Below are 14,272 nucleotides of genomic sequence, written 5' to 3'. Positions count from 1 at the left end.
GGAGAAAATCTACACAACTTTCAATTATTCACATAATTTTCACATATCATATTTTTTTTAATTTTTTTTCTTTTATAAAAAATTTAATATATGAATATTAAATAGAAGAATTAAATTAGTTTAAAAAAAACAAACTTAAAAACAAAATTTTAAAAAAATATTAAAAATTTTAAAAAATATAATATATAGAGATTAGAAGATTATATAGCATTGCGCATGATTAGATAGTGGACTATGCGCTAGTACCGTAATTAATGGTCATGTCCAAAAGTACTGCAATAATGTCATCGATCATCAGTACAATATATCATATATGAGTACTGCTACGAGTCCCGAATTCGGGATCATCAGTACAATATATCCCAAAGCATTTCTCATCATACATATATGGTAGTTTTCGTTTGCTAGCAAGCTATAATGTCTCTCCCTTCCAATTTTTCTATTGTGAAAATGATATCTCGCCACACTTCAATAATGACAAGCTAGAGGCGAGAGTGAAGACCAGCTAGCCAAAGAAGAGATAGTACTACTACTGCCAACTTTTGACAACCTGTTCTAGCTATATGAGATTTGTCGTATTTACATATGGAGTACAAGAAAAATGACTATTTTTTACGATAATAAATTTGATAGAAAATAATTATAATTAATTATAATAAATTTTCTTGTAGCGATGGATTGTCGTTTCACCTTTACACATTTTTTTCTCAAGATCGAGTACTAGTATATCCATTATTTGTTTACTTATTTATTTTTTGTTGGGGGGTGGGGGCGCGGGATCGACCAGATCTGATCAGTTAGGTGATAATACATATGCAGTACTTACTTTTTGAAGAAAGGGAATGAACCTGATATATATTATTAACATTAATAGGATTCTTACCAACTGCACCCGGATGATCAATTAGGTACTGGACATGAAAGGTTTGATATTGATGCTAATTGAGACGCCCATTAATTTGTCACATTGTTGTCATGATCATGATAATGTTCCTTTGACCAAGGGTACTAGACATCTAGGGAAGAAAACAAAGGCTGTCGTGACATGACTACTTTTCTCATCTGCAACACATGAAATATAGTACATACTTAATTTAGTCATTATCTTATGTACTAGACCAAAGTTTTTGTGCAACAGCTCTGCATATATTGTCTTCGGAGGTGCAGTTAATTTCTACGTACCTAGTACTAGTGTAACTGTAGAAGTGTCGGTTGCCTTTGTTTTGTTAACTATTATAAACTGGTTTTGTTGATTATGCTTACATGCAATTGGGTAATGAAATGAGTTCGTTTACGGCCTAGCTAGCTCAAGTATTAATTGTTTTAATTGCTGGTTGTCGTACAATGCTAGCTTGTATAATCTTCAGCCCATCGTTAGTAAACAGCTTATGATTAGATTATAAAAATTAATAAAAATTATAAAACGATCAGAATGAATTGTTGGTTATTTTCTGTTACCTTCTTTTTCTGTATAAATAGATGTAAATACAATGATCAGACTACTCAATTCATTCAATACAATTCCTTTCTATATTTTCATTTCCAGATTATAAAGTTATTAACATGGTATCAGATTAATACATTCCGCACACTGATTTCCCTTTCTGGAAATTAGTTTTTCGATCTTTCTTCAAGTTTCTTAACTTTCTTTTTCTGCACTACACTGATTTTGTAGTGATTTCTCTGCTCAGTTTATCAAGTTCTTCCAAACCTCTGTGATTCTTGTTTTCTTGAAATGTCTTCTACTGAATCTGTCAATTCTACCGAATCTATCCCAAGAAATCCATCAGAAAATTCATCAAGTCCATATTATTTGCATCCAAGTGATAACCCTGGTGCTCTTCTTGTCTCTGAAATTTTCACTGGCGATAATTATGTTGCTTGGAGCCGCTCGATCATCATTGCTTTATCAGTCAAGAATAAAGTGGCATTCGTTGATGGTTTAATTCGACCTCAAAACCTCTCTGAATCTATACTTTACACGACATGGATGAGGGCTAACAACTTGGTACTTTCTTGGTTGATAAACTCAATTTCCAAAGATATTCGAAACAGTTTATTATATGTTAATTCAGCTCTTGATCTTTGGAATGAATTGAAGACACGATACTTAAGAAGTGATGGACCAAGGGTTTTCCATCTTGAGAAATCTTTGAGTTGTATCAATCAGGGCTCTTCTTCCATTACTGAATATTTCAGTGCTTTCAAAGCATTATGGGATGAATATGTAAGTTTTCGCCCTTTCCCAACTTGCACTTGTGGAAAAATGTCAAGTTGCACATGTGATCTCTTCACTTTTCTATTAAAAAAGCAGCAGTCAGATTATGTTTTGAAGTTTCTTGTTGGATTAAATGAATCATATTCATCTATCAGAAGTCAACTACTTCTTTCAATACCATTATCAACTATGGCAAAGGTTTTTTCTTTACTACTTCAAGAAGAGAGCCAAAGGCAATTGACCAACTCAGTTTCAAATGAAACTCATGCATTGATGGCAAAACAGTTCACTAATCCAGCAGCAAACCAATACAAGTTTTCAAAAGAAAAATCTAAGAAGTCTTCACTCCATTGTATACATTGTGGGTATAATGGACATACTATTGACAAGTGCTTCCAACTCCATGGATATCCTCCTGGCTGGACTGGACCAAAAGGAAAGAGAAACTATTCTGCTGCTCATGCTGCCATTTCAACCAATGAAGTCTGTGATCAAAATAAGGACGAGTCTCACATGATTTTTTTAACCTCTGAAGAATTTAATAAACTCTTAGCTCTTGCCAATCCTTCACAATCTTCTCAATCCTTCTCAAGTACTCAGAATACTTTAGCTTGTAACCTTGTTACTTATGCCCAGTTTGCTGGTAATTCCTTTTGCAATTCTGTTTCTACTATACCAAATCATTCTTGGATACTAGACACAGGTGCAACAGATCACATGATCTGTTCACCACATTTCTATTGTTTTCCTCCTAAACCAATCACTACATCTATAAATTTACCCAATGGACAGATTATACCAACTACACACATTGGCACAATTTGCATCTCCAATAATCTTTTCTTGCAAAATGTGTTGTGTGTACCCTCATTTTCTTTTAATCTTTTATATGTTTCTCAACTAACCCAACAATCTAACCTTTCTTTGTCTTTCTTTGGAACTCATTGTCTTAAACAGGAGCAATCAAAGAGGAGGATGATTGGGATTGCATCTGAGAAACAAGGGTTATATCATTTTGAATCTTCTTGCATAACTTCTAAGTCTAATTCAGTTCATTTTTCTGCTACTTCTCAAAAATCCTTAGATCTATGGCATTACAGATTGGGCCATGTATCTTCTTCTAGACTTTCTTCTCTCAAACACCTAGATCCTTCTATCTCTATGTATTGTCAAAATATATGTGATATATGTCATTTGGCAAAGCAAAGAAGACTACCTTTCCCTGTATCACATACAAAATCTAATAAAATTTTTGATTTGGTTCATTGTGACATATGGGGGCCATTTGCTACTATTTCTTATTCGGGTTACAGATATTTCTTAACAATTGTTGATGACTTCACACGTTGCACTTGGGTTTACATGCTTAAAGTTAAATCTGAAGTTCCATTTTTACTCAAATCATTTTGTATAATGATAAAAACTCAATTTAATATTGTTATCAAAACCATAAGGTCAAATAATGGACCTAAATTTTCTCTCACAGAATTTTGTAGTGAAAATGGAATCTTACATCAAAAGAGCTGTGTAGAAACCCCACAGCAGAATGGAACAGTTGAAAGAAAGCATCAACATTTACTTAGTACTGCTCGAGCACTAATGTTCCAATCAAACATACCATTATCTTTTTGGAGTGACTGTGTTCTCACAGCAGCTCATATTATAAATATAATACCTACCCCTCTTCTTGATAATAAAACCCCTTATGAAATGTTTTTCAATAAAACACCAAAACTATCTCATTTAAAGGTGTTTGGTTGTCTTTGCTTTGCTTCTACACTTCAAAATCACAGACAAAAATTTGATCCTAGAGCTGTCAAATGTATATTCCTCGGGTATCCCTCTGATGTAAAGGGTTACAAAGTAATGGATCTCAACACTAATAAAGTGTTCATTTCTAGAAATGTCATATTCTATGAAGATATTCTTCCTTTCACAGATATACCTTCTAATCCACAAAGTCATACAATTTTATTCTCACCATCAGAAAACAGCTATTACTTTCATAATCAATCCATTCCTACCACTTCTACTGCTGTTCCTAATCAGTCTATGTCATCAACTTCTCATGATGATAATCTCCCAAACACTGACCAATATGTGTTTATATCTCAGAAAAATTCTATTTCCAATGACCAACCACAAACCAGAAAATCAACTCGAATTAGAAAATCACCTATTTTTCTGCAGGATTACTATTGCAATCATGTTATCTCAAATGCAGCCCCTTCAAATTCTTCTAATGATGGTTCTGTTAAAGGTAATCTCTATCCTATTTCATCTTTCCTTTCTACCAGCAGATTATCATCTTCTCATAAAGCTTTCCTTACTTCAATAACAGCCTCATCTGAACCCAAAACATATAAACAAGCTGTCCAATTTCCAGAATGGCAAAGAGCTATGAAAAATGAAATAGATGCTTTAGAGTTAAATCAAACATGGGAGCTTGTCACTTTACCTAAAAATAAACAGACTATTTGTGGCGCCCCCGACCCCCTTTAAATAAAAACACGGGGATCGAGACGCCCGGATGGCGACAAATGGTCACACATCCCAACGAAGTGCCAGTGTGTGTACATGCAACAGTGTACAAATAAAAATATCGCAGCGGATAGTCAACTAAGTACCAGAATTTAGAATATAATTTAAATATCAGTAGAGGTTTAAAATAGTTATATAGTCATCCCAAAATAAAATTTAACACATGTCCCGAAAATACAATAAGCAAAATAAAATAAATAAGCCAGTGATATCATATCACTCCTCGAGCGGAGCCGTCTCCTCAGGCTCGCCCTCATCTTCCTTTGCATCAAAATCTGTGTTACCAAACATAGTACCGCAGGTAAGTACAAACCAAATAGTCCTCAAGAATAAGATGCATTTAAGACATCCAACATGCATGCATATGATAAAATATGCAACACTCTCAAAACATTATTTTCCCCGAAAATAATTATTGCAACACACGCCAAAATCCCATTGGCCCAGATATCCATAAAACATTTTCCCAGAAAATGAATTACACAAAAATTCCAATACATGCTATTTTCCCAGAAAATAGTCCATTTTTAGTGTATGCACCATGATCTCCCCTATGGGTCATCCGCACACTCTGGCTTCGTAGCGATGCCCACTTACGCGCCCAACACGTTCGTGGGTACATCCACTACACAACGAGCGATGCCCAATTCCGCGCCCAGCGCGTACGTGGCCAAGCATCCTCTAGTCCTCACCAGCAGAAGGACCACGGAGTCGGCACGAGACCCTCTCGTCCGATCCCATTGTCGCCCAGCGACAACCCAGGGGACGTCACTCAGTATATTGCGCTCCCGAGTGACCAGAGGAGCTCCACCGAGATAATACCCCATCCCGGCTTGGGGTTCGTGATACGCACACACCCAAAAATAATCTCGCATAAAATCATGACTCTTTCAAATCACACATGAGCATGAATGTATTACACGCAGTTTTCTTTACAAACATGGTTATGCATGAAATAATGACATGAACATGCGCTAATGCTGATCTAACATCCTCCAATAAACAGTCACAACAAGACCAACCAAAACCCATCAACAACCAACATCTCAATCAATCAAACCAACCAACAACTCCTAACACAATCCATCCGACCCCCGAAACTCCTCGGACTCAGTCCGGCAAAACCAATCAACAGATTAAATGCAGTGAAAGGTGTTAGTGCAAAAATACATAAAATTCACGAGAAAAATTTGGAAAATACTTACAGTGCTATAAAATAAATTTCCGAGGATCACGGGTGCGCTCGAAGTGGAAAAATAGCCGTCGGACAGTGTAAAATACACTGTGGCCGTGGGTCACAGATACCCACTTTTCAACGGGTGCAAACGAAGACCCGAGATTGATAGGGTAGGGCCTATGGAGGTCGGTGAAGCTAGTGGTGGTGGTGGTTTGCCGTGGGTGGCGGCGCAAGGGGCGGTTTTAAGGCCAAATAGTCGAAATCGGAGATGGACTTGGTGGGGCTTCACCGGTGACGGATCGGAGCTGGGGTTGGGTCAAATGGGTTGCCAAGAGGTCGGGAATGAAGTGGTAGGAAGATGGTGGCCGGTGGTGGAGCGACGGCGGCGCGACGGCGGCGCTGGAGCTCAAAGTGCGCCGCGGCTTGTAGTGGTTCGTGGCGGCTAACGGCGGCGCGAGGGAGGCTGGGATTCACGGGGAGGGGTTGCCGGCCGGTGGGGGAGCGAACGGGAGGGGCGGTGCTGGTCACGTGCGGCGCACGGCGGCGCTGGGTGGGAGAGGAAGAATCGGGTGGAGGAGAGGAGAGAGAGAGTCCGTGCGCGGGAGAGAAGGAAGGAAGAAGAAAAGAAAAAAAAAAAAGAAAAGAAAAGAAAAGAAAAAGAAGGAAAGAGAAAAAAGGAAAAAGAAAAAAAGAAAAAGAAAAGGAAAAATACAGGGAAAGAAATGAGATCCAATCCTCAAATCTTGGGTCACCAAAATGATCCAACGGACACCATTTTAAAACAGCTAGTGAAGTAGAATATTTTAAACACAATGATTATAATTAAAATAATTATTCAAACCCGATAATAATTAAATTTAATTCGAGAAGAATTTTAACACACAATAATAATTAATTTAATAAAGCGCGCAAACAAATAAATTTTCGCAAACTAAAATCATAAAAATAACCCGATTAAAAATTAATAATTATGAGGCACGAGAAATAATTTTTACGTAAATAAAATTAATCCCTTCATTAAAAATACACTAAAATACGGGGTGTTACACTATTGGTTGTAAGTGGGTATTCAGAATCAAATACAAATCTGATGGAACCATAGAAAGACATAAAGCAAGACTAGTGGCAAAATGCTACACTCAACAAGAAGGGTTAGACTTTTTTGACACTTTCTCACCTGTTGCAAAGATCACTTCCATTTGACTCCTACTTGCTGTTGTTGCAATTAAAAATTGGCACATTCACCAACTAGATGTGAATAATGCATTTTTGCATGGTGAATTACATGAAGAGGTTTACATGGACATACCTCCTGGATTGCCTAATCAAAACAATCAAGTTTGTAGACTTTAAAAAGTCTTTATGGCCTTAAACAGGCTTCTAGACAATGGTTTGAAAAATTGTCTAAATCTCTCATCACTTATGGTTTCACTCAAGGGAAATCTGATTGCTCATTGTTTATCAAAAAGTCAGCAACATCTTTTATGGCAATACTTGTTTATGTTGATGATGTGTTGCTAGCAAGTGATGATTTGGAACAGATTCAGCTGTTAAAGAAATTCTTACATGATCAGTTTACAATTAAAGATTTGGGACCATTGAAATACTTTCTTGGTCTAGAAATAGCAAGGTCTAAAGCTGGAATTTCACTCTGCCAACGAAAATATATCTTGGACATATTACAAGACACGGGTAACATTGGATCAAAACCTGCTGCGTTTCCAATGGAATCAAATCTAAAGCTAACTGCTAATGATCCAGAGCTTTATGAAGATCCATCGGAGTATAGGAGACTGGTTGGTAGATTGTTGTACTTGACAATTACCAGACCAGATCTTGCCTATTCAGTCCAAGTGTTAAGCCAATTTCTAGCAAAACCTGCTGTCAGCCATCACCAAGCAGCAATGAGGGTACTAAGGTATCTGAAAGCTACACCAGGGCAGGGTTTGTTTTTCTCATCATCAGCAGAACTTCAACTGAAAGCTTTCTCAGATGGTGATTGGGCAGGCTGCATCGATACCAGGAGAAGCATAACAGGTTTTGCAATATTTTTGGGTAACTCCCTAATCTCGTGGAAGTCTAAAATACAAGCTACAATTAGTCGATCCTCTGCTGAAGCAGAGTATCGAGCTCTTGCAGCTACAACATGTGAGGTGCAATGGTTAGTCTATGCATTGCAGGACTTGCAGATTGATCATCAACAGCCCACAGCTTTATACACAGACAGCAAATCAGCAATGTCTATTGCAACCAACCCAGTTCAACATGAAAGAACTAAGCATATTCAAATTGACTGTCACTTGGTTCGAGAGAAATTGCAAGAAAAGCTTATCAAGCTATTTTACATTCCCTCTCGATTACAATTGGCAGATATACTCACCAAGCCACTGGGTTCACTGCCTTTTCATCATACTCTCCGCAAGATGAACATTCTCAATATTCATGTTCATCTCGAGGGGGGGTGTTGGAGTATAGCATCGCATATAGAGAATATGGAATTAAAGTCCAAAGAAGAAAAGATCAAGGCTAAAATAGACAATACACATTAGTTAGTTATTTTCTGTTACCTTCTTTTTCTGTATAAATAGATGTAAATACAATGATCAGACTACTCAATTCATTCAATACAATTCCTTTCTATACTTTCATTTCCAGATTATACAGTTCTTAACAAGAATAACTAAGTCATCGTCAAGATCGATCAATGGATTTGCTTGCAAGATATATTTAAATGAACATGTATTATGATTTGGTATATGTATAAATGATAATATAAAAAACCATGCACGTTTGTTATAACGTCGCTCGTCCGACGTAATAATGCTAGCTGGTCCATCGATCTGATCTGGTGCTGGAAAGAAAATCACGGTTGCGGATTCGAAAAGGGAAACAGACTTTTAAAATGTATCATTAATTATGGCAGGCAAGGGATATGTATTTTGCCCATCTACTTAAATACATCGTGGACACCATCCCTCCTTCACGCAAAGTTGTCAGATATATATATTGTCACGCCCGTAAACCCTTTCACATGAAATTTAAAATAATAAAAATCTAAATATAAAAATCCTCCAGAACTAAATATCTATAAAAAAATTTCTCAATAGAATAAACTAGACATTAACAAAATCTCTCTCAACTGAGAATATTAATTCACTTATGTCATGATCTGATATTTATCTTACCTGTATCTTTTAATCATGTCACGTGAAATCTATTCCAATTGCCACAACCATTAAGTATTTGAACAAAATGGTATAAATAAAGGGAGGAGTCCATTGACTCAATAAGTAGCAAGCCAATACCATTGTGTAAACAAGAGTCAGCAACAAAATGCAGAAACAAGCACCTCTAAAAAATAGCAGTTATATTTTCATAAACAATTATTTACAATAATACTATAGACAAAAGACCTCAGGCATAAGTATAATTGAAACAACATCATAAACAAAGGCCATGTTTCCTCCCATGACATATCTGCCGTTATCAAAGTAAAACATAAATTACTATTTTGTCACTAAAGTGAGTGCACTCAAAACAACAACCATGTTTACACCCGTGATAAGATTGTGCATTTTGCAGATAGCTAAGCAGAATATAAATTATCATGCCACTAAATAATCTCTCGGACTTGTGCTAATTTTCATAGACCAAGTATTTAGTAAATTCTAATGGGCCTGGTCTTGGGTCCAAAATAAGCCCAACTTGTCTAATAAATATATTTGAAAATTTTAAATTAATTATCAGGTCCATAATACTAATTAAACAGGGGACCACACTTATACCTCTTTTATTACTGTTTTGTTACTATTTTTTTTCCTTTTTGCTCTTTGAATTTAGATTAAAAATCTCAGAGTATGGCCCTTTTGATTACGTTGTTGATTGAATTTTTTTTTTCTATATTATGGAATAAGGTTATGTTCTAGAATTTTTTTTGTTATCCCGATTCAAATAGCAAACTGAAAAAAACTAGATAATAAAACAGTAGTAAATATGGTATAAGTGTACTATCGTTATTAACACGTACAATAAAGTACTATTGCACATGATCAGATCAGATGATTAAATATGAATTAATTTCTACCTTTTATAACTCGATATCTATGATCAAGTACGTACAATAAAGTACTATTGCACATGATCAGATCAGATGATTAAATATGAATTAATTTCTACCTTTTATAACTCGATATCTATGATCAAGTGTGATTTGTATTCTGGATATTTTCGCAGCAAAATATATAATATTCGTCCGACAAATTAACCTATATGCATGTGTGAGCTAATTAATAAGGTATAATTAATTAATATATAATTGACTGATGATCGTATAACAAATCATTTATAACGTACGTGAAATCAAGTTGTGGCTGGTTCTCATCATGACCACAGCTAGTGATTTGGATGGGTGAAGATATTATGTAGCTAGCTAGCCATGAAAATGATCAGAACACGGAGGAAAAAAAAAATGCTCAGATCATGGCCCTAAATTAATAGATCTATCAGAAAAGATGATACAACCGAGAGAATCGATCATGACCGACTGCCTGCATGGACCATTACCTTACATATTATTAATAATGGTTGAAACGACAGGGACTTTCGCCAGCTTGATTCTCATCTTATTCAAATATCAAATTATCTCATTACGTTTTATATATGCATTGATATTCCCGGTGAGATATTGAATTTCAAAAATCTAATTAATTAGAACAACGTGGCATATTTGGTGGGGGTGGTCGAATACTTGTTTCCTTGGTCGGTCCATTCTTCACAATCAGAACGGTGCCCATACCCCAAGACGCATGCCTTTCCAAATGACAATGCAAAAACCAAACTCCTGAAAAACATCACCAATATATATATACACTTGTGAGAGATCATCAGCGAAACTCATCTAAACAAAAGTAAAAATAAAAGACTAAGAAAGAGTTTTTATCTTCATTTTTCTTGAAATGGATAGTATATATTTAGTATAAAATATATACGGAGTATTTCAGTCATTGTATCTTAAAAAATAAACATTTGTTATGGATTATATGCGACGATAACGACTATTTGCGACAAAAATATATTTATTTTAACAAGAAATAATCATTTACGTTAAAAATAACTAGTCACAAATAAGTAATTTTCTTGTAGAAATTAATTATTACCAACGTCCAATAAATAATTTTAAACTAAATAGTGTTATTGATCCGTTAAGTCCAGTGAAAGGAAGATCGGGATCCTTGTCCTAGAGAGATATGAATGCGTACCAGGATTATTGGCTATGAATCGAATTGCAACCCATCCATTCCTAGGAAGACCAACGGTGTTAACTTCCGGTGGGTCCTTCAAATTGTATGTTTTTGGCGAAGTGGTCTCATCGTAATTGCCATAACCTGTCCCAACCGAATAGAAGCTATAACCATGGAGATGCATTGGATGAAACTCTCCAGACTCAACATTAGTCCCTTGGAACACTATTTCCACTGCTGCCCCGTAATTTATCATCGTTACATTTGTCCCTTGGTACGTATACAATGTGTTATTACCTACATCTCCCGTGTAGTTAAAAACATATGGTGGCCTATCCGGAAAATCTTTGGTGAACACACCCGGCAAGCTCCTGTGTAAAGGTTATAAAACTAAATTAGTTCCAAAAGAAATATTATATTTACAAGTCAGTGTGAAAGCCGCCGCCTCATGAATGTGATAAGAAGTTAACTTATTATAAAAAACAAAAAGTAATTTCAAGAAGAAAAATACTTTAGTCACAAATGAATTATATAGAAGTAAATTTATAAATTGACATGGATTTACGCAGTAGATCAGAATGTAAAGTTATTTTTAATATAAAGTAGATCTAATGCATTATGGGAAGCCGATCACGTCAGTTTGTCAATTTATTTTTGTATAATTTTTTTATGTCTGTAGTAGTTCTTTAATTGGATTAAACAAAAGTGGAAAATTAGCGATGTATGTACGTATGTACCTGTAATATGCTTGCAGTATATCAATGGTTGAGGTCGCAAAACTAATGTTGTTTAGGCTTGATGACAGCCTATTACCATCTGGACCCCCACAAGTTGCACCAGGGCAAAGTATCTGGTTTAGACTAACTGTCATGAATAATTTTTTGTCGATTTTTTTGGGGACATTAATAGGGTGTGCACGACTTGCCAATGCCCTTATACGATTTGTGAACTTATCTGCAGCAGCCCTGTCTCGTATATTAGGAAGGGAAGGATATGGAGGAGAGGCTGGAGGAGCAAAAATGCCGGTATACTCGAGAATTGCAGAAGTGTTTGAACTGTCGTATGTAGCAATAGAACCGGCATCGAAGAAGGGACTCGCAGCTATGTAATAATAACTTGGAGGCTGGTTTGCAGTGATCAGGATGTCCATTGTTTGTCCTGGACTTGTCATTATGTAATTTGTGGTTATGGGTTTTATGTATGCACCATCTTGGGCTACAACTCTGAGTGTGTGATTTGCGATTCCAAAGAACATTTCTTCATTCATCACGGCATTTATCAGACGGATAAGATATGTCTTGCCGTGTTGAACGAGCAGACGATATGTTGTTTCTGCATCGAGAAGATTCATGATTATATTAAGAATATAATATAAATAATTAAACCTGTTTTAATTTATCAGTATAAATTTTCATTTCATAATGAAATAAATTCTAGCCCAAGTGCTATATATTTTGGTATACCCTTGGAGCACTTATTTGGGAATCCTGGTTGGCCATTGATGGTATAGGCATTGGATTCAACTGGAGCAGCACCGGTTTCAGTTGCGTTATAAATTATTTCCTTGAGATCTCCATTGTACCATTCCCCTGCAGTACAATATAAAAAGAGGAAGAATTAGATAAATAGACTCTCATTAACAGTTTTGATCTGATGCAAATTATTATATGGGGTTAGATCTCTTTTGTGTAAATATGATATATATGCAGGTCACTACTAATATCTCTTCAATATTCATTTTTATACCGAGTACAAGCACTTTTTCGGCATCGGGTTTGCGGAAAGGGTAAGTGGTTCCATTTGAAGGTAAGACGACAATGGCACCGTGGACTGTGGCCCGGGACCAGTCACTGTGGGCGTGCCACCAAACTGTTCCTTCTTCATCTGAAAATGTAACCTCGTAAGTGAAGCTTTTTCCTGGTTGAATAGGGCACTGTGTGACGTTCTCAGGACCATCCGACCATGGATTTCTTGGCTGCTTCACTCCGTGCCTACATTAATACACAAGTTTTATCTTAGCTTTCCTGAAACTTTAGTTAATTTGGACATGAATCATGAATGCATTCGGCCTTCAGGGTCGTAATGCAAACCGAAGCTTCCTTCACTGTAAAAGCGAGACATTTCTTTTCCTAACTGAAAAAGCCTTTTGAGATAAAAGAAATATCCAGGGAAGAGAGAGACAGAGCGAGTCACGTCATTACCAGTGAATAGTGACACCATATTTGCCGGCATTGTGGACATGGACAAATGCAGTATCCCCTTTGCAAACTTGGATTTTCGGGCCAGGCCATTGGCCATTTACAGTCAACATTCTCTTTGTGGTACATAGCCTTGTAAAACTCGTCTCCCTCAGCTGCAACCAGATCGAGCACAATACATGATATAATTAACAAACAAACAAACAAGCGCACCCTCTATCCACGCCCATAATTAGAACATGACTCCATGATCGGGAGGTACTGAATCTACTACAAATATTGTATAATAGAAAATAACTAATTAATTGTTTCTCATAAAACTGCGCATACATATATATGGTAGTTTCAGGTAAAACCGTGCCATGCTCCTCCATTCGTAAAAACATAACATCATATTGGACACTACTTACACTAAAGTTGTAGCGGTGGACTTTTCGAGTAGCAGTACTACAATCTGCCAGAACTCCATGCAAGAACACGAAGAATAGGAAACCCAGGCACAAGCCTATCTTGCTTAGTTCCATATCTGCAATTCCCCTCACCAGACTTTGTTCTGCGACTTTCAGCTGGCATTTAGCATTATTTATAGGATGAACTTTTCAGAGACGCGCATATCCCAAGCTCGATCGTATCCCATATCTGCAACTCACCCTACCTAGAGTTAAATAAAAAATCATATATCCATTATCCACCTTAAAATATGGGATCAATAATATCTCATAAACTATTATATATATTAATAAATCTAGGGCGCGCGTGTTCGTGATCATGGCCGGCCAATAGCATCAGCAAGTTTTCATTACTTGCAAGTTGCAAAGTACGTAATTAATACAACTATACATTCACCTTAAGATTTTGGGACCAACAGTTTCTCATAAAATATCAAAGTAAGCAATCC

General features: G+C 36.3%; 1 protein-coding gene across 1 annotated transcript; it reads right to left on the bottom strand.

Moving 5' to 3' along the window:
* Nucleotides 1-10,395: 10,395 nt before the first annotated feature.
* On the bottom strand, nt 10,396-13,936 carry LOC108983274 (laccase-14-like). Its single transcript, XM_018954858.2, has 7 exons — nt 13,785-13,936; nt 13,378-13,529; nt 12,923-13,167; nt 12,640-12,765; nt 11,914-12,508; nt 11,195-11,547; nt 10,396-10,776 (listed from the first exon to the last, which is right to left on the bottom strand). Exons 1-7 carry the CDS (start codon nt 13,896-13,898, stop codon nt 10,640-10,642), a joined length of 1,722 nt encoding a protein of 573 aa, XP_018810403.1. The 5' UTR covers nt 13,899-13,936; the 3' UTR covers nt 10,396-10,639.
* Nucleotides 13,937-14,272: the final 336 nt, after the last annotated feature.

Source organism: Juglans regia, chromosome 6, assembly GCF_001411555.2.
Source record: "Juglans regia cultivar Chandler chromosome 6, Walnut 2.0, whole genome shotgun sequence".
NCBI classification, from domain to species: domain Eukaryota; kingdom Viridiplantae; phylum Streptophyta; class Magnoliopsida; order Fagales; family Juglandaceae; genus Juglans; species Juglans regia.
Note: the sequence above shows the minus strand (reverse complement) of the source record. Positions and strands in the feature narration are given on the sequence as shown.